Genomic DNA, 18,297 nt, shown 5'->3' with positions numbered 1-18,297 from the left:
AACAGAAAAATCTCTCCACCTGATGCTTGAGCTTTTGGCCAATAATCTTCATCTTTGTAATGGCTGGCACGCCTTTTGCCTACTGTTAAGAAGACGTTAACAAACTTGTGCGCGTGCGACTCGTGTGTGCGTGCTTTGAGATTACGAAGTAATATCGTAAGCAAATCACACAGACCCTTTTTTAACATTGACGTGCGTGATTTTTAGAGGAGAGTAGTTGAAGTTTTTAGTTTATCGTTTGGGAATTTGTTTAATGGTTGTTGTCGTAAGACTACAGTTTTCTGTGTTAGAGTAAAAGTGTCTATTTGGATCTCCCGTTTCGCTTCCGAATACCTACCTTATATTGAAGTTTGTTTTGGTTCAATTCTTACAAGTGGGACTGTTATGTAAGTGCTAATGTTCTTTCCTTGAGCTTATATATAGTTCGTTTGTGAGTTTGTTTGAGGTTTTAGCTAGCTTTGCATCTTGCCTTTATATTGGAATCTTTGGAATGTTGGTTTGTCTATTCCCATAATAGTGTGTCTTCATTTGCGAAACTCATAGTTGTCGAAATTTTGCTTCGCATGTGTCAGCCACTACAATCTTCATGTAATGGTTTACACATTCTTGCATTTCAGGAAATGAAATTCCAGCAGTGAAAGTCTCAGTTTCCAGTGTTCTTAATCCAGATGACGGCATTATAATATTCTGCAACCTAACTAGAAGAGGAAATGAAAACACCACCCCACTGAAGAGGATTTCCTGGTTTAAAGATGGGAAGTTGTTGGAGAGTGTGTGGAATCCAGATCCAGATGTGCAACAGGGCTTTTTAGCCCCACTAAAGCTTACAAAGCTTGATGTCCAACAAGGGGGAAAGTACACCTGCCTTTTGGAAGTAAAGCTGAGGCATATTAAGGAGTACAACGTTACAGATTACACAGTTATTAAGAGTAAGTGCAATGAACTATTGCAGCAAAACCTCATAAGTAATTCTTGTTACTGTCTGCCATTCAATTCTTCTGCTAGCTGTTACTTCGGCGAATTTAGTATTGGATCAACTAATAATCCCCTTATTGATATTTTTCTTTCTTCTCATGACTTGTCAGTGTGATTTTGTATTCATTTGATACTGTGAAGAGAAAGTTCTGTCTTAATCCCTCACGGGAGTTTAAAGGGGTAAAAGAGCTGCATTGTACATTTTGTATTAAATAGAAAGTAAAGTACCCATGATGAAAACACAGTTTTATAATTTAATTTATTTCTAGAAAAGTCTGTATCAGCATCTGACTATCTGATTAGAAATGTAAATCTCTCATCATAGCTAGTTTAGAAAATTTATTGTAATTACATCATAGCTAACACCTTTAAACTGATAAATTGCTTTGTATGAACCTAGTGATCCCAGAATATTTGTTGTTTAACTCTTGTCATGAGAAGGAAAAAACATCTTGCTTTAGTTGTTGGCTGAATAGACTGAGTTTTAAATTTGTATGGAGAGGTTACATTGCAGCCACTTCTGGGAGTTGAAGGGAAAGCATTTGGTCGAGTGAGACATTTTCCTTGGTACAGCATACCTGGGAAGGTTCATTCAGCTTTAGAGATCACAAAATTTTAGGGCTACCCAGCACAGTGTCCTGGTGAAATTTCAATGGCCCAATTTTTACATTACATGTACTGTACATAGACGGCATGTCGATCTGTATTTACCATTTTTTCCTGGTGAACCAGGGTAAATGCCTAACCGCCTGCCGGTAAGCTCAATTGGTTAGAGCGCTGGACTGTTGTGCGGGAGGTCAAGGTCGATGGTTCGAGCCCCGGCCGGACCAACACTCAAGGTCTTAAAAAAAACTGAGGAGAATGTGCTACCTTTCTATAATATCAAGAAATGGATAGACATTCTAGTCTTCTCGGATAAGGACGAATAAACCGTAGGTCCTGTCTCCTGCATCTATTAATTAGTTAATTTGGTTAAGCAAGGGGCGTTAAAGAAAGCACTCACGAGATTACTGTGACGTACTTTGTACCCCAACACCGACAACATCTAGATTCTTCATTCTCTTCTGTATATATTTCCTCTTTTACTGAGGAGGAGAATTTGTCGAAAAATCAAGAAACTCTTTAGTTGGTGATCATTTCCTTAATTCTCGTCACCTTGATGTTTGATTCAAGGTGGTCTTGTAAGCTTGGAGAAATTACATTCTATGTGTAGATGCTGAAGTCACCGTTAGGGATGAAAGGATTATGTCATGGTAGTAGGTACAGGTAACTTTATTTCAACTCGGGTTGTTGAGGCTGATTACGCCCCCTAGAAATACATGCCACCCATCCCATCCCATGGGAGAACATCCACCACACAGTTATCTTGTGCGTGGTAAATTAACGTCTCCTACCCCAACCCTGCAGGAGACAGGGCCTACGGTTTATTCGTCCTTATCCGAGAAGACTAGAATATCTATTCATTTCTTGATATTATAGAAAGGTAGCAAATGGTTTACATGTACATTTATGTTTAATTTTCCTCAGATTTATCACTGTCAGCTGCATTTACATGTAGTAGCACACAGGTAATGTTGTTATTATTATCATTATTATTAGTGTGATCATAGTCATTGCAATTTCCTTAAATGGGATCAGTGCATTTGTTGTTTTATTTTTCACTTATTATTCCTTTGCAGTGAAATCAGACAGTTGGCTGTAATCAGACAACTAAAGCAGCCAATCATTCTACGTCCACTCAGCTTATATATCCACCAATCACAGAATTTATCACAATAGCCATAGCAACAACCATGCTTGTACTTACAGCTTTACTTTTCAGCTGTGACTGACAAATCAGACTCCTTCTCCATGTTTGTCTGATCTCGTTAATCACCGGTACGATTAGTCAGACCCAATTGGAATCTTCTTGGTCATGTTACCATTATTTATTATTATAATAATTATCATTGTCATGATTTTGAGTATTATCCATAACACTACAATTATCAGTGTCTATATTAATACTATTTTGGTTATTTTGATTATTATCAGCATTATGATTCTTGAAATGCCAGTTGCTTTCATTTGATTCAAAATATAATAATTGAATGATGGCATTTCTTAGCACAACATATCATGTGATTGCAAGTTATACTACAGTATCAGTCCTAAAGAATCCCACAGCCTCTCGTAGGTTTTGTTCAACATATGGTTTGACCTGTCAATGTTATCATGTTGTTTTATTGTTTGCTTTTTTGTTCTGTTTTAACAGATCCATTGGGCCCTTTGTGGCCTTTTATTGGTATCGTTGTTGAAGCCCTTGTTCTTTTCTTAATCATCCACATTGCTGAAAAGAGAAAAAAGGACAAAGAAAAAGGTTTGAAACAGTAATGAACATGATTCAATAGGTCCTCTTTATGCATTTCATTTCCATTTTTTATACAGAATATACAAATCATGTAGTTTTATTAGAAAACGTAATTAGTTTCTGTTTAATCTAATTGATCAGTTCATGAGCAAGTGATAAACTACGTGTAAAAGAAGAAAGTAAAATATCAACTAGTACATGTACACTGTAGGTATCAATTGACGAAACACCAATTGTAAGTGGGGAGAATTGCATTTTAGATGTTCAAAATGAAAAAAAACCTATTGTGGGTTTTAAAATCTTGAAATGTATATTTGATATTAAATATGGGCAACAATGCTGAAGAAAAATCATAAATCAAAAAGATCTCTCGTGGGTATATGACCCACATGTAGTACTATAAATTCTCTCTATGTAGCTTCTTTATAAATAAGTTCTATGTTTTAAATAAAGTTTACTCAGTACCCATAGGAGAGACTGTTGTACCATTAAGTTGCATGTAGATCTCATCTCTATCAGTGTATGCAGACCACTAATTTATATTTTATTTTTTCACCTCTTTCCTATTTGTTCACTGATGCTGCGTATAAACAGCTGAAAAGTACAATTACCATGATTTTTGTATGTACAGTTAAATTCTCTCAATACATTAAGCTACATAGAGCTTAAATTCTGTGCTACATATTGTTTTGAAAGACTTATGTACAGAGGGCTTTTGACATAAGATGGCCCATGTTTTTTAGAAAGACTTGTAAATTTTAAGTAAATGACATCATTGCATTTATTGCCTTCTCCGCTGCTCACCCCATTGTACATTATGATGATACAAGTATTAATTTCTCAGTCTTACATACAAACGTTTTGTGTTTCATAGGGTTGACGGTCGAATGGATTTTATTTATAGTTCCACAGACACTACGGAATTGGCACAAGAGGGCAAGTGCGCTCGCGTAAAGTGGGAGAGCCCCTGTTGCTTAGAATGGTTACTCGTACTGCACGTGTGTGGCAAATCCCAGTCATTTTTGTTGCTTTTGTTATAGGGCTTAAAGATAGCACAGAAACTGCAATTTTATTTGAAAATACTGTTTTTGTGAAAGCTGTTATGTTAGTGCTGTCGAAAGTTTATTCTTTTTCATCACTGGTATCGGAACAAGTCGTAAGAGACATATTTAGAAGTTTCGTCTATTGATTTTTTCCATTTTCATTCATATCATAACTAAAGCAAAGCGCGCGCTCTGATTGGTTAATTCATCATCTACTATTTTCCAGTGGGTATATGCTGCTGACGTGAGCAAATGCAAACTCTATTTTTGCGCGCGCGCTTGTTTTTTCTGATCACGTAAGATTTTTTAAATAAAAGGGAACTCTTGTTACAATGTTTCAATGTTATGTTAATAAAACAAATGGTAAACACCACAGTTTGCTCATAGTTTTGCTGAACTCTTTCACCGTTTGTTGGATTCAGAGCTCATAAATTAAAGAGGATTTTGGTCGGTATTTCAGGAAGCGTGATTAAACTTTATCGAGTTGCTGGTGTGCAGTTAGTTGTTATGGATGAATTTTCGCGCGCTTGTTTTCTCTTGTCATGTAAGACTACACAAAACATTTTTTTGTGATGTAGCTCAATAAAGGACTTCTGTTCCTCCAATGTATCAATGTTATGTTATAAAAAAAGCGTGAATTATTGAGTTATGGATGCACTTGGGAGGTTTGCTAAGCACTCAAGAGGCTAGAGTTGCACTCGGCTATCGCCTCGTGCGACTCTTACGTTTCTTTCGTGCTTAGCAACCTCCCGCGTGCATCCATAACTCAATAGTATACGCTATGCCGTTCACCATTTGTTAAATCAAGCTTAAAGGGATACTCTCTCGCCTGTGATGACTTTTTGAGAAAAGACGGATAACAACTTAAGTAAAACAAATCTGTTGAAAGAACGGGTAAATCTTTTGTTGTTTTCGTTTAAATTTGAAACTTTTCTCAACGTGTGGTTCGAGCGTAGGGCTTTGCCTCCCAACGGAAGTGACGTAGAAGGGAGAACTCATTTAACTTCCGTTGAGATTTCTTTCACAAGAGCACCGAGATTTCTTCAATAAAATACGCGCCCCAAAAGTACAATAATACCGCAACGATGTGTGGCCGGTGGATGTTCCAATACGCGTAGCGATGGTGTAAGCCTTCATAAATGACCCGAAGATCCTAAATTCGCTAGGTTATGGACGAGAGCCGTGAAAAACACGCGATCCGATTTTGAGAACCCAACAAACTCTATCCGTCTGTGCTGCATTCGCTATTTCACTGCAGACTCTTTTGAGGAACAGTCGGTTCAGGCGAAATCTATGGGTTTAAAGATGAAAGCCCTTTCTAAAATACAATGCTGTTCCCTTAAATCTTTATATTAATCCGTCTGTAAAAACAAACATAGGCTTGAGGACGAAAAAAAACTCTCATCTTCACAAGTCCGTGACACTAGCGCGAAATTATCAAAACAAAATCGACAACAACTACGTGGAGCATTCAGAAAACGGAAAGCTGCAAGGGTATGTATTACCTGTAAAAGAAATATAGACCTGTCCTACTCACACCTCTGAACCTGCAAAACACTTGCGGGAAAATCCATCACATTCTTTCACTTGGCGTGTTCTCCCCTCAGCAGAAACATTCCACAACCGAAGGATCGTCGAGGGGCTAATGATCCAACAATTCCACCCCAGTTTGAACAAACAAGTCATTTTTATGTCTCTAAACTTTTCCCATCGGGAGTCACATAAGATATGTAGGTATGTACAGACGGTCAACACTTTCAACCCTGATTATGACAAACAGCCGAAAACGTTTGGTTTTAGCATTTTGATAACTTTTCTTAATCTTTTTAGCTTTGCATATATAATATCAAATATGTACCTGTATTCATTGAATGAAAAATGTAGCTAAAAGCTCTTTCAAACTTATAACCCAACTCATTCACCCGGTGCGTGTTCCAGATCCTCGATGCACATATAGAAAATGAACAGCTCTCCCTTTCCAAAGAGAGTTACCGAACAATTAGGTTTTGCATCGGTAGCATTCTCACCCCAAGCTCAAGATGTCAGCACCCAAACTCCCAAAATAGGGATAGATGTCTCTGTGCAATTTCGGAGCAGTCGTACCGCTAGAGGCAAATGTAGTCACTTGAACATACATAAAAATACAAATCTGTTGTGACAGTAGTTTGGCCGTTCCGAAGAAAGTAACCAAACCGCACGCTAAAATAACTTGGCAGGTTGTCAGACGTCCGTTCCAGTAAAGAGTAAAAGCACACAACGCACTTCGCCCAAAGAGTTTATTACGTCCACCCCGGTTCAGAGTGAGGAGGAAAATTCGGATCAAGAGGAAGAAGGTGAAGAAGAAGTAAAAGAATGAGGAATTACGCAAGTTTAAGATTTATATAACACGTGCAGCGAATGTGAAAGAATAGCTTTATTGTGTTAAAAACAAATGCCGGTCTAATCAAAATGAGGTCCTACATTTTTAAGGCCAAACACTGCTGGATTTCTCAAATCTAACGATCGCTTCACTTTGTGAGGTGACAAACGAAGAGATTTCGCCGAAAAGCGAAAATTGTAACTCAGAGAAATCGCTTACCAGTCTGTTTCGTAATCGCTCGAATGGATCGGCTTAATCTGGTTCTTTCGAGGAGTCAGAACTAGCCTCACTGTCTTAAGGCTCAAACACATATATGGTTCAGTTCCTTGAGTGTCTGCACTCTAGATCACCGACGATGAATCCGAAAAGGAAAACTCGAACCTCTAGAGTTGGACTCCATTACGATCGCTCGTATGTTTTTCAGGTCTCCTATTACGTCATTGATTACGTGTTTAACTTAGCCTGCGAGCAGGCTCCCGGCTTGGAGGGCGCGAAGCACGGGAAGGAAGGGGAAGGTTTCTGTGTCCCCACGTCTGATTAAACGGGGAGCCTGTTCGCAGGCTATGTTTAACCAGGAGCCATTTCAACTTCCGGTCCTTGAATTGAGTGAGTTTCGCGCTTTTGCACCAGGATTTCAATCGAATGAAAGGTTTTAGGGAACCTTTTCTTCTTCCAGTAGTTGTTTTGGCAAAATATCTACATTTTAATTAAATGTTAAAATTTGGTGGAAAGTATCCCTTTAATGCCTGAGTATTTAAATGCTAGACCATCGAAAGTCACGAAGATTACAGATTACTCCGTGAGGTAGATATGATAGGAGATGGGAAAGGAAGGGGAAAAAAAGGGAGAGAGTACCAGATTACCTCCCTTCCAGGCAGTTTCTCCCCCCCCCCCTCTCCTCCCCCAAGTTACACCTGCCACAAATTGTGAGACAAACTGTCTTTGAATTATCAAAAACGATTTTTTGAAGTTTAATTTTTTTGGCGTAAACGATGATGAGGTATTTAGTGTTAGAAAGATCGATGCAATTATGGTTTGTGTGTGTGTGTGTGTGTGTTTGTGTCTCTGTGTGTGTGTCTGTGTGTGTGTCTGTGTGTGTGTATGTACCGCCATGTTTGATCGCCATGTTTGCTAGTAGAAAGATATCGTAACCAAACTCATAATTTTTTTTTGTAGCTTGTACCTGAATAACAGTCGGCCGGTTGTGAAACCAACAGTTTGCCCTTCTTTAGCTAAACTTCGTTTTAGCTATCTTCAATTCAGCCAAATTTTGAGAACTGCGTCAACAAGGTTTTATATCAACAATGGAAAACACTATCATCCCACTTATGCACAAATTTAGATTGTAGAAAATCTTGGGAGACCCAAGGAAGACTTCCTTTAGCCCTCTACGCTCCCTGAACATCGGTAGGCATGTTACCCATACTGTGTGCTTTACATTAGTGATGGTACTGACGCGAAGAAATTTTTTTTACAATCCAGAGCTTCATTCAGTTGAGATCATTTTCTTTTTACTCATAACCGTAGCGTTTGATTTAGAAGTGATATTGTAAGGGGAAATTAGATGTTAGTGACTGAGGTTGAAGAGTTTATTAACCGGCTCAAGTTATTTTCAGTTATGTTGATTCTTTATTTCGAAACATGATATCAACGTATTTGTTATACTTGATTAATCCTTTATTGTATATACAATATTTAAAACAGTATTGAGCAGCCTTTTTGACAGCAGGGAGCGCAATCGTAGTCCTCTTGTCACGCTTTTTCTCTGTCACGCAACATTGATTTTGCACCGTTGTGTGACGGAAAAAGTGGATCAAAATCGGGCTTTCTCTAAGATACATATTGAAATAATGATTAGAATAGAAAGTTTCTTTCAACTCGATTGTAAATGCCTTGAAGCTAAAACAAAAAAAAATTAAAAAGATTCAGTGACTGTTTAGATCCTTCTTAGTGTTAAGATGTTTAGCATGGAAATGATCGCATACTTCAAGGCTTAACCTTACAAATGAGGTAAGTAACATTTTAGTGTGTTTCATGGAGAATTCCGTTGGCTGAAATGTCCCATGTAAAGAAGCGGGGGCTGCTTTTCAGGAGGTGAACTAACGTGAAAGATACATTGGATACCTTTTAGTTTCGCGCTATCGAGGTGATGGAAGTTTCAACTGAGACAGAGATGAGAGCGGGGCAGTTTTGTCCAGGAGCTCAATAACGGTGAAAATATCAAGGATAAGATCATTGTATTTGTCGTTTAGAGCAATTTCAATCGAAAGTCGTAATTTCACTTTTAGTTCTCATTGGCTCTTAGGAACTTTCCTTTCTTCTGATTTGCTGTTTTAAATTCCTTGATTTGGTTTCTCAACACTCGATCTGAAAGTGCTCCGATTCAAAATTACTGGAATGCATTCAACATTTGTGAAAGGTCAGGTGCAAAACATCAAACAGTAAGTTAGAACCAAGTAATATGTCGCTACTTTTCTATCCATTCACTTTCATCAACATGGCGACAAGCTCATTTTTTATTATAACATAACCAAAGTAAAGCGCGCGCTCTGATTGGTCAATTTAGCGTCCCCCATTTGCCCATGGGTGTACGCTGCTGACGTGAGCAAATGCAAAGACTATTTTTCCGCGCGCGCTTGTTTTTTCTGGTCACGTAAGATTTGTCAAATAAAAGGGAACTCTTTAGCTACAATGTATTAATGTTATGTTATAAAACAAATGGTAAACACCACAGCGTACACTATTGAGTTATGGATGCATTTGGGAGGTTTACTAAGCACTCAAGAAGCTAGAGTCGCTCTCGGCTATCGCCTCGAGCTACTCTTACGCTTCTTTCGTGCTTAGCAACCTCCCGCGTGCATCCATAACTCAATAGTGTACGCTGTGATGTTTACCATTTGTTAAATATCTGAGAGGCACTGGCATCAAATCTTTCACAAATGTTCTCCTCTTAGAAAACGAAAGAATCGAATGAACTGAACGTTTCCAGTTGAAATCCCAGCGCCCGTAGTCTTCACTCAAGCAGTCTGCATCCGTATCAGAAATTTCTCCTTGCATCAGCCATAGGTTTGTATACAACTCCCTCATTTAACCTTCATGGCAGCGATAGCTGACTGCAAACTGCCCATTGCAGTAATCATGTGATAACGGCGACATGATGTCGCAAAAACCTTATTAAGTGATTTTTTCCATAATATTTCTAATTATTTTTAAGAATTACTGTTCTTTGAAACCCTTCTAACATCAAGCGACTTCTCGTCCAGTTCCTCGTTTCAGGCGATAAAACTGTCTTAGTTGCTATAATGTTTTTTGTAGACCGCTTTGATCTTCTTTCAATTTCTGCATTTACAATATTTTCGACCTTTGCTTTTCGGGTACGAAGAAGAAACGAAAAAAGGTGTCGTTAGTGCAGCATGTTCAGCGTTATCTAAATAATCACGTCTCCCTTCGTCGTTTGCTAAGTAAGAGTAACAAAATCTTTATCATTTTTGTCACATTGTGGTCGCGGGTACGGCGACACACTGGTAACCGTCATAGGGTAAAATATAGACTGGACTGGACTATTTTTTGGACGATTTTTTGGACTATTTTTTGGACCATTTCTTGGACCATTTTTTGGACCATTTTTTGGACCATTTTATAAGGGAAGAGGCACACCTTTAGTACTCGGGGAGGGATGGGTGCAGTCGACAGGTATTGAGGGAGGGTGGGGGAAGACTGTCATTCCTCAAGGAGGGATGGTAGGTGGCTGTAATTGTAAACACTACTGGTTAATGAAGCTTTAACTCGATCCTAATAATTATTTTAATCGGTTTTTCTACTGACTTCTCCTACATCAACATTTTGCGCTTTGCCGCGGCGTTTCTTTAAATTTTTAGCCATGCGAAAGCGAAAATGCCACGTAAACACTGGACTTTAATTCTTATTGAAAATATCGCTTTTACTATCGATCCTCCATTGTTGAGTTATCTGGCATAGGTTATCCGTGTGCTTTTTGCCGACTTGCACTCCGTCAGTTTTCCTTTGTGTAATTACCAGATTTATCCATCTATCTTTTGTCATTAATCTTATCGGACGAGATCACAGAATTTCCGTTCCTTGGCCCTTGACTTTAGCCGTAAATATAGAATTCACAAGCGCTATCGCAATTTTAATGTTTGTGCGTTTACTATATGAAATAATTTTTGGTACAATCGTACAAAGCAAAATTCTCTCAGACCTCGAAAACGCACACCTCGAAAAACGTGTATACGGTGTGTAATAGTCCTTTTGCAGGAGTTGATCATGTGACCGATTTCCCCTTAGCAACGCCATGCTGGCTGGCAAGCCATTCTCTGTGTTGCATGACAACCAGCTATTATCTTTGTATTGAAGCGTGTCTCTTATTTGTGTTGAAAGTGCTCTAACGATTAATCCTAATCCGTCTCTTTGTCAACTGGAAAATAATTATTGCCAAAGCTTACCAAATAGTGAATTTTGTGAGATTTTCGACGGAACTAAGAGAGTTTTGACGAAGTTTTGACTTTGCGAAGTGAGCGCCATCAAGACAAACATGGCGGGATCAACAATGGGTAACTATCGCAAGTTTTTGCCGTAATCTCTTACCTTTTCTTGGAACATTTTCGGAAGAATAGTAAAAATTTTAAAGCAATCCTTGTCTTAGCAGATAATGGGACTCAAGATTTGTCTTTGATTCCAAATTTGACGTTCGCGGACGTCGAGACTTACGCCAAACTCAAGTCTGGATGTCAAAACACAGTGAAAGCGTACAAATTTTTCGCAGAACCTGGCTATCTGCACGAAATTAAAGGTATTTACTTACGACAGAAATATATAGTATGAAAGCTTTATATTTTCTTATTTTAAGTTACAAAGTGACCGTAACACTTTTTGAGGGAACAATTTGTTAAATTCTTAACCGCTCGTGATGCGTGATTCTGATAAGCGTATATTTTCTTTCTTTCAGATAGTTACACGACTGACTATGTTGCTATAACAGCCAAATGCTTTCGATCAATGAAAAAAACCGAGTCCCCGCATAATATCTCAGCAAATATTGAGTTGAAAGAGAAATCATTGAGCGGGAAATGCAGTTGTGTTGCTGGAATAGATGGATACTGCCACCACATCATTGCTTTGTTTTTCTACCTGGCACACTGTAAACAACTTGGTCTTAGATCTCTGCCTGATGACTTGACTTGTACTAGTATGAAGCAACGATGGAGCGTTCCAAGAGGGAAAAAGATCGAACAAAAGCAAATTCAAGACATCCTAGTCAAGAAACCTCAAATGGGTGCAAATTATTCGAAATTTATCAAATCAACTCTATATTCACCATCTAAGTACTATGGACTGCTTCATTCAACTTCCTTTGAAAAACTATCTCCTGTGCCTATTATAGCTAGTATTCTTCCCCATCAAGATAATCTCGCTAACTTAGAAACTGTGGCTACAAAATTTGGTAGTGCACTAAAAGGAAGTGTTTTGTCCTACCAGCAAAAGCTTTCGCAAGATTACATTATTAATGATTTCACTTTAGCAGGATTCCCACTTTTGCCTTATGAAGACTCTGGTGATAGATTTGAAAATGCCTTCACAATTTGTTTAACCAGTGATAAGCAAGCTGCACTGGAATCATTGAATCTTGACAGAGATGTTGCAATTGACATAGTAAAACTGTGCAACAAAATTCAAGTCAGTTGTGGTATCTTCTGCGTAAAAAGAGGATTACAGCAAGCAAGTTTGGTTTGGTGGCTAGAAGAGTTGGCAACTTTGAAAGGCTTGTGGAGCAACTCAACCCTTCGAGACATGTGACAACAGCTCCTATGAGACGAGGAATTGAGTTAGAGCCAAAGGCAGCATCAATTTATGCAAGTGAGGCTAAGGAAAACAAGGTCAACCTTTTCCCTTCAGGTCTTATCATCAACCCAAAGTGCCCATGGTTAGGGTGTAGTCCTGACAGAAAAGTATTTGACATTGCTGCTTCTGAAAATGGACTAGATCCTTTTGGATTATTGGAAGTCAAAGTTGTAAAAGAGGGTGAGACAAGTTTTGATAATGTGAGGTATTTGTCCAAGAATACCCAAAATGAGTACTCTCTTAAGACAACACATGAGTATTTTTACCAATTGCAATGCCAACTGGGGCTCACTGGCTTACAGTGGTGTGACTTTTTTAGTTATATTGATGACTGTACATTTGTATGTTCAAGAATTTATTATGACAAAGAGTTTTTTCAAAATGCAAAGGATAAAGTTGATGCCTTTTTCTTTAATTACTATTTGCAACCTTGATGATAATATTACTGTAAAAATTAATTTAATTTTGAGTTTAATAATGATTGTCATCCTATGTCCAAGTGAAACCATAACAGTTCTACAAATAATACAATGAAAGTCAGAGTGATTTTCTATCATATGTCGAAAAGAGTCACTTTTATTTGGTTCACAATGAAGAAGCTCAAGTCAGGTACTAATTATAGCTTTTGGTTTTTTGTATCTATTCGATACTACTCATCATCTTTAATAAGTGGACCTTGAAAATTTGTTAGTAAACATGCTATGGTATATGTTTGATTGACAGACCCAAGTGTATTTAAAGGTATATCTGAATCAAAAATATGAAATTCTTTCAGTCTTCGTATTGCTCGCTCTACGTGTATTCGTAACTTGGCAATACTTTTCGTTTCTTTGACCTCATGACTAGCAAATTGGCTTTTACTTTGCAAAAATGGAGGGAGATTTAAAGTTACATTTTTCACCAGTAGCAAGTCTTCAATTTCAAAACCTTTGTCTGCCATGACACTATCACCAGGCTCTAAAAGATCAAGTATTCCAGAACATCTGGTTATTTCCCTATCAGAAATAGCACCTGTGTATAGGTTAGAAACGAAAATAATGGCTCCTTTCGGAGATATTCCCACAAGTCCCTTTAATGTTGTATTACTCTTGTAAGCAGAGTAGAGCTGTGATTGTAAAAGTAAAGAAGATGGTGTTTGTACATACAACTCTGTACAATCAATTATAACTCTTGTGTTGGAATAGAGGTTTAAAAATTCATCTGACATGGAATTATTTATCTGCTCTCTGGTTGGCCAAATGGACTGAGAAGCTAACAAAAAATAAAGGTAGTTGATCCAAGTGGTGAGCTTTCGACTTACTGATGAAGGGTGTAAATTAAAGCGAACAGCAAGATCCTGCTGAAATAATCCAAGTCTGATACGAACAAGACACATAAAGCATTCATCAATCAAAAGCATTGATCGCGATGATGGCCTGCTATCTAGTACACCTGAAGCATAGCAGTATGTCATGTTTTCAGCAGATGGCTTGACAAATTCATAGAAAGCAATTAGGTGCTCATAAGTAGGAAACCCAGTATAAAACTTAATGCTACTATTATCCCTAGTAAACCTTTCTACCCCAAATTTATTTATTTTCAGAGTAACTTCTTGTTTTTCTATTTCATCTCTTGCCTGTTTTGTAGCCAAGTTTGCCTTCTGAATTTCTAATTGTGCGCAGGTTTTGAATTCTGAATATTCATCTTTGGTGGATTTCAACTCTAGCTCTAAGGCCTTCAACTGTTCTCTAAGAACATCTATTTCACTACTTTCACTGCTGATCTCAGGTTGTTGGTTTTCTTCCATGTCAACATCAACATTGTCATGTGTCTCAGTCGAAGACCTAGAAATAGGAACAGAATGACCTTTAAGCATGGAATACTCTAGAATTCTAACATAACAATGAAAAGAAAAGTTACCTTTCAACATGACGAATAATTTTTCTCCTCACTTTGGCATTTGGCTTCCATGTAAATATGTGAGGAAATGCACCTTGCTTTAAAAGTCGACGTCCTGCATTGTCAGTGGGCAAGAAGTCTTCCTCCGAAAAATGCTTGGAACATACTCTGGTATTGTTTGTAATCTATGAAAAAGAAACATGAGCTTTAAATTACAATGATTGATAAAAATGCCACGAACTACATTTACTATCATGTCCAATGCTAGATCAATTGGTGTTCACTTAATCGAGCAAACAGTTCTAACCTTGAAAAGATCACCTTCATCTCTTCTAATTTTTGAAATCCAGATCTTTCTAAGGTCGTTATTCTTTGGGATTCGATGAAAAGACAGAGAGGAATCGTATCGAGCGTCCCCCTCACACTCTGGAACACAACAATGATCATTGGACTTCTTTATCCTCTTGGAAGGATGTTCAGCTAAAATATGTGAAGAAATACAGGATTAGTCGAGAGAATAATTGATAGCAATCTTAAAACATCATTCTCGTCGTCTTTTATTAAAGATCTTCAAACTGAAAACAAACTTACGATTTCTCGTGTGTTGAGATTCCCATGGTCCAGATTGTTTTTGTTGTGCTTCTGTCTGTGAGGCGTCCTTGAATGTCGAATCGAGATCGAACGACAAGCATTTAGTCTCATTACCTGTTAAAGGAAGGTTCATCTGATAAGTTGTAACTAATATTGAAAAAAAAAAATGCAAAAAAACTTCAGATATTAGCGAAAAACTTGCGTTACTTACTCATTGTTGATTCCGCCATGTTTGTCTTGCTGGCGCTTACTTCGCGAAGTCAAAACTTCGTCAAAATTCTCTTTCTTCGGTCGAAAATCTCACAAAATTCACTGTATGGTAAGCTTTGGCAATAATATATTTCCAGTTGTAAAAAGGACGGATTAGGATTGACCTTTAGAGCACTTTAAACACAAGAAAGAGACACGCTTCAATACAAAGATAACAGCTGGTTGTCATGCAACGCAGAGAATGGCTTGCCAGTCAGCATGGCGTTGCTAAGGGGAAATCGGTCACATGATCAACTCCTGCAAAAGGCCTATTACCAGATTTATCTCTCTTCCTTCTGTCATTCATTTTATCAGACGAGATATCGGAATTTCCGTTATGCGAAAGCGAAACTGCCACGTAAACACTGGACTTTAATTTATATTTAAAATACTTCGTTTACGATCCTTCCCTGTTGAGTTATCCGTGTGCCTTTTGAGTCGACTTGTGTGTGCACCATCAGTTGCTTTACGTTTTTCTTTGTGTATAGAGTATGTTAGTAGTGAATTTATCTATCTTCCTTTTGTCAGTGATCTTATCAAACGAGATCACAGAATTTCACACAACACCGAAATACCTAGTTAAACAATAGAGTGTTTCTGTCGAGGAACTATCAGCTGTTAGTTGCCCCGCGGAAATTTGATGTTCTTAAAAGAAATATTTGCCCGAGAAGCGAAGTTTCTCGGGCAAATATGCTAGTTTTAAGAACATCAGATTTCCAAGGAACAACTATCAGACCGATAGTTCCGAGACATAAAAACTATTTTCTTTATTGTTCACCACTAAATTTTCTTCCGCGCGCCAGTTCAAAAACAATCAACAATTATTATGATCGAATAAAAGCTCCATTAACCAGTAGTGTTTATAATTACAATCACTTACCACCCCTCCCTAAGTAATAACACTCTTCCCCCACCCCTCCCTCAGTACTTGTAGACTGCACCCACTCCTTCCTGAGTACTAAAGGTGTGCCTCCTCCCTTATAAAATTGTCCAAAAAAAGTATAAAAAATAGTCCAAAACCTCGTCCAAAATAGTCCAAAAACTCGTCCAAAATAGTCCAAAAAATCGTCCAAAAAATAGTCCAGTCCAGTCCATATTTTACCCTATGCCAGTTCCGAGACATAAACACTCTATTGTCTTTATTGTTCACCACTAAACTTTCTTCCGCGCGCCTGTTTAAAAACAATCAAAACCCGCTAAATGCACTCAAGACACTCGATTGTACCAAAAATGATTTCATATAGTAAACCTACAAACGTAAAAATTACGATAGTGCTTGTGAACTCTATTCAGGGGCCAAGGACCGGTAATCTCGTGATCTCGTCTGATAACTTCAATGACAAAAAGAAGATAGATAAATCTGGTAATTACACACTATATACCCAAAGGAAAACTGATGGTGCACAAGTCGACTCGAAAGGCACACGCATAACCTACGCCAGACTAGTAACTCTACAGTAAAAGATCGTAAACGCGATATTTTCAATAAAAATTTACGTCCAATGTATACGTGGCATTTTCGCATTACTATAAATTAAAGAAACAACGCGGCCCAGCGAAAACATTTTGATTGAAGGCAGTCGAAAAACCGATTAAAATAACCTGTACGATCGAGTAAAATCTCCATGAACCAGTAGTGTTTACAATTACAACCACCTACCACCTCTCCCTGACTAACAAAACTCTTCCCAACCCCTCCCTCAGTACTTCTCGACTGCACCCACTCCTCCCTGAGTACTAAAGGTGTGCCGCCCCCCTTATGAAATGGTCCAAAAAATCGTTCAAAAAAGTCGTCCAAAAAATCGTCCAAAAAACAGTCCAGTCCATATTTTATCCTAGACCATTATTATTACACAGAAAATTCCCTCTAAGAAATAATCGAGTAGAGAGGGCTTTAAATAACTACCTAACCATGTTTTTTGGAACTTAAGTTCTCTTCTGGTTTCCATATCAGTACGAACTTTGTGTTACGTCCGCAGTTTCTATTTTTGTGTCCAGCAGTCCTTTTCAATAAGTTTTGTGTACACAACTTGTTTACCCATAACTTGCCACCTTCATACTATATTGAGCTTTTTGCCCCCGATAAACGTTTTCGCGTATGTTATTGTGTTCGTGTGATCATAAGTTTTAATTGTTCATTATTTTATGGGAAACTGTTATTTTCCAGTTAAAAATTATTTCGGGAAAGATTTGAAAGCCTTTTCTATGTTCCCGTTAACCAAGCCAGTATTCGACCCGACTGATAATAGGTTCTGCCATTTTGATAACGAGCCAAGGAGATATTTTGTGCAAGTGCTGATAAAAATAAATTAATTGCGAGCTTAAAGATTGGGAAATCGATGAGTGTTCCATGCGTCATTTCTGTTGTGAAAAATACTAAAACTCTGTACGAAGGTCAGGTTAGAGTTGACATCAGGTGATATGTCAGCTTGATTTATGTTTGTTCTTTCGCTTGAAACTAACGAACTCTTTTCCATTCCAGATCTTTTTCTCTCTCACGTTTGGTGTCACATGTCCAAAAAACCCCATGTCATCTTATGCTGAACGAGAAAAATTTTTATCGTCGGTTACCTGCACGAAACCGGTTGCTACGGACAACTCATGATCAGCAAATCTACCAACCTCCTCAATCGTTCAATAAAAGAATCGTGTTATTCTGTGTCATGCAATGGACCAATCAGGAAACAATGTCACCTGTAACTTCACCATTGAAATCACAAGTGAGTTTTCCTCTCATTTCTTCTTGGTCACCGCTGGTCTAGTTGGAGACGCGCTTGGAGTCTAGGATAATTGACTTGTTTGGATAACTGATCATTTGCTGTCCAAAATCGAAAAATCGGCCCCTTTGTCAAAAATCAGACACGACCGTCAAAATTAAAAGAAAAAAGAAAAAAAAAATCATACACCAGTTTCCAAAATAAGAAAATTGGCCGCAAGCGTCCAAAATCAGAACTCGGCCGCTACATTGCTTGCCTTGGAAGGTATGTTAATTT

General features: G+C 38.0%; 3 protein-coding genes and 1 pseudogene across 6 annotated transcripts in view; 3 read left to right on the top strand and 1 right to left on the bottom strand.

Moving 5' to 3' along the window:
• Positions 1–4,741, top strand: part of LOC148731466 (uncharacterized) — a 424,262-nt gene extending 419,521 nt beyond the window's left edge. For both annotated transcript variants that reach the window (XM_088761153.1, XM_088761152.1), the window contains 4 exons: positions 618–929; positions 2,503–2,543; positions 3,230–3,334; positions 4,200–4,741. In XM_088761153.1, the coding sequence (XP_088617279.1) occupies positions 618–929; positions 2,503–2,543; positions 3,230–3,292 (416 nt within the window). In that variant the 3' untranslated portion in view covers positions 3,293–3,334; positions 4,200–4,741. The remainder of the gene's footprint in view (positions 1–617; positions 930–2,502; positions 2,544–3,229; positions 3,335–4,199) is intronic.
• The window catches only part of LOC111347607 (uncharacterized), a 563,268-nt gene that overhangs the window by 9,000 nt on the left and 535,971 nt on the right, over positions 1–18,297 (top strand). The gene's annotated exons all lie outside the window — the stretch shown is intronic.
• Positions 10,992–13,873, top strand: LOC111319464 (uncharacterized; annotated as a pseudogene). Its single transcript, XR_016001642.1, has 3 exons — positions 10,992–11,298; positions 11,394–11,537; positions 11,694–13,873. The product of XR_016001642.1 is annotated as an uncharacterized LOC111319464 (transcript).
• LOC148731465 (uncharacterized) lies at positions 12,925–15,594 on the bottom strand. 2 transcript variants are annotated; one of them, XM_088761109.1, is made up of 6 exons: positions 15,267–15,514; positions 15,056–15,169; positions 14,772–14,944; positions 14,486–14,649; positions 14,336–14,409; positions 13,551–13,691 (listed from the first exon to the last, which is right to left on the bottom strand). In XM_088761109.1, the coding sequence occupies exons 1-6, from the start codon at positions 15,283–15,285 to the stop codon at positions 13,669–13,671; spliced, it is 567 nt and encodes a 188-aa protein (XP_088617235.1). In that variant the 5' UTR covers positions 15,286–15,514; the 3' UTR covers positions 13,551–13,668. The 2 variants fall into 2 exon arrangements, with proteins under 2 accessions (XP_088617234.1, XP_088617235.1); XM_088761108.1 differs by having other exon boundaries at positions 12,925–14,409; positions 15,267–15,594.

This window comes from Stylophora pistillata, chromosome 5 (assembly GCF_964205215.1).
Source record: "Stylophora pistillata chromosome 5, jaStyPist1.2, whole genome shotgun sequence".
NCBI lineage: Eukaryota > Metazoa > Cnidaria > Anthozoa > Scleractinia > Pocilloporidae > Stylophora > Stylophora pistillata.
The sequence above is the reverse complement of the archived record's forward strand: the minus strand, read 5'-3'. Positions and strand labels throughout refer to the sequence as shown.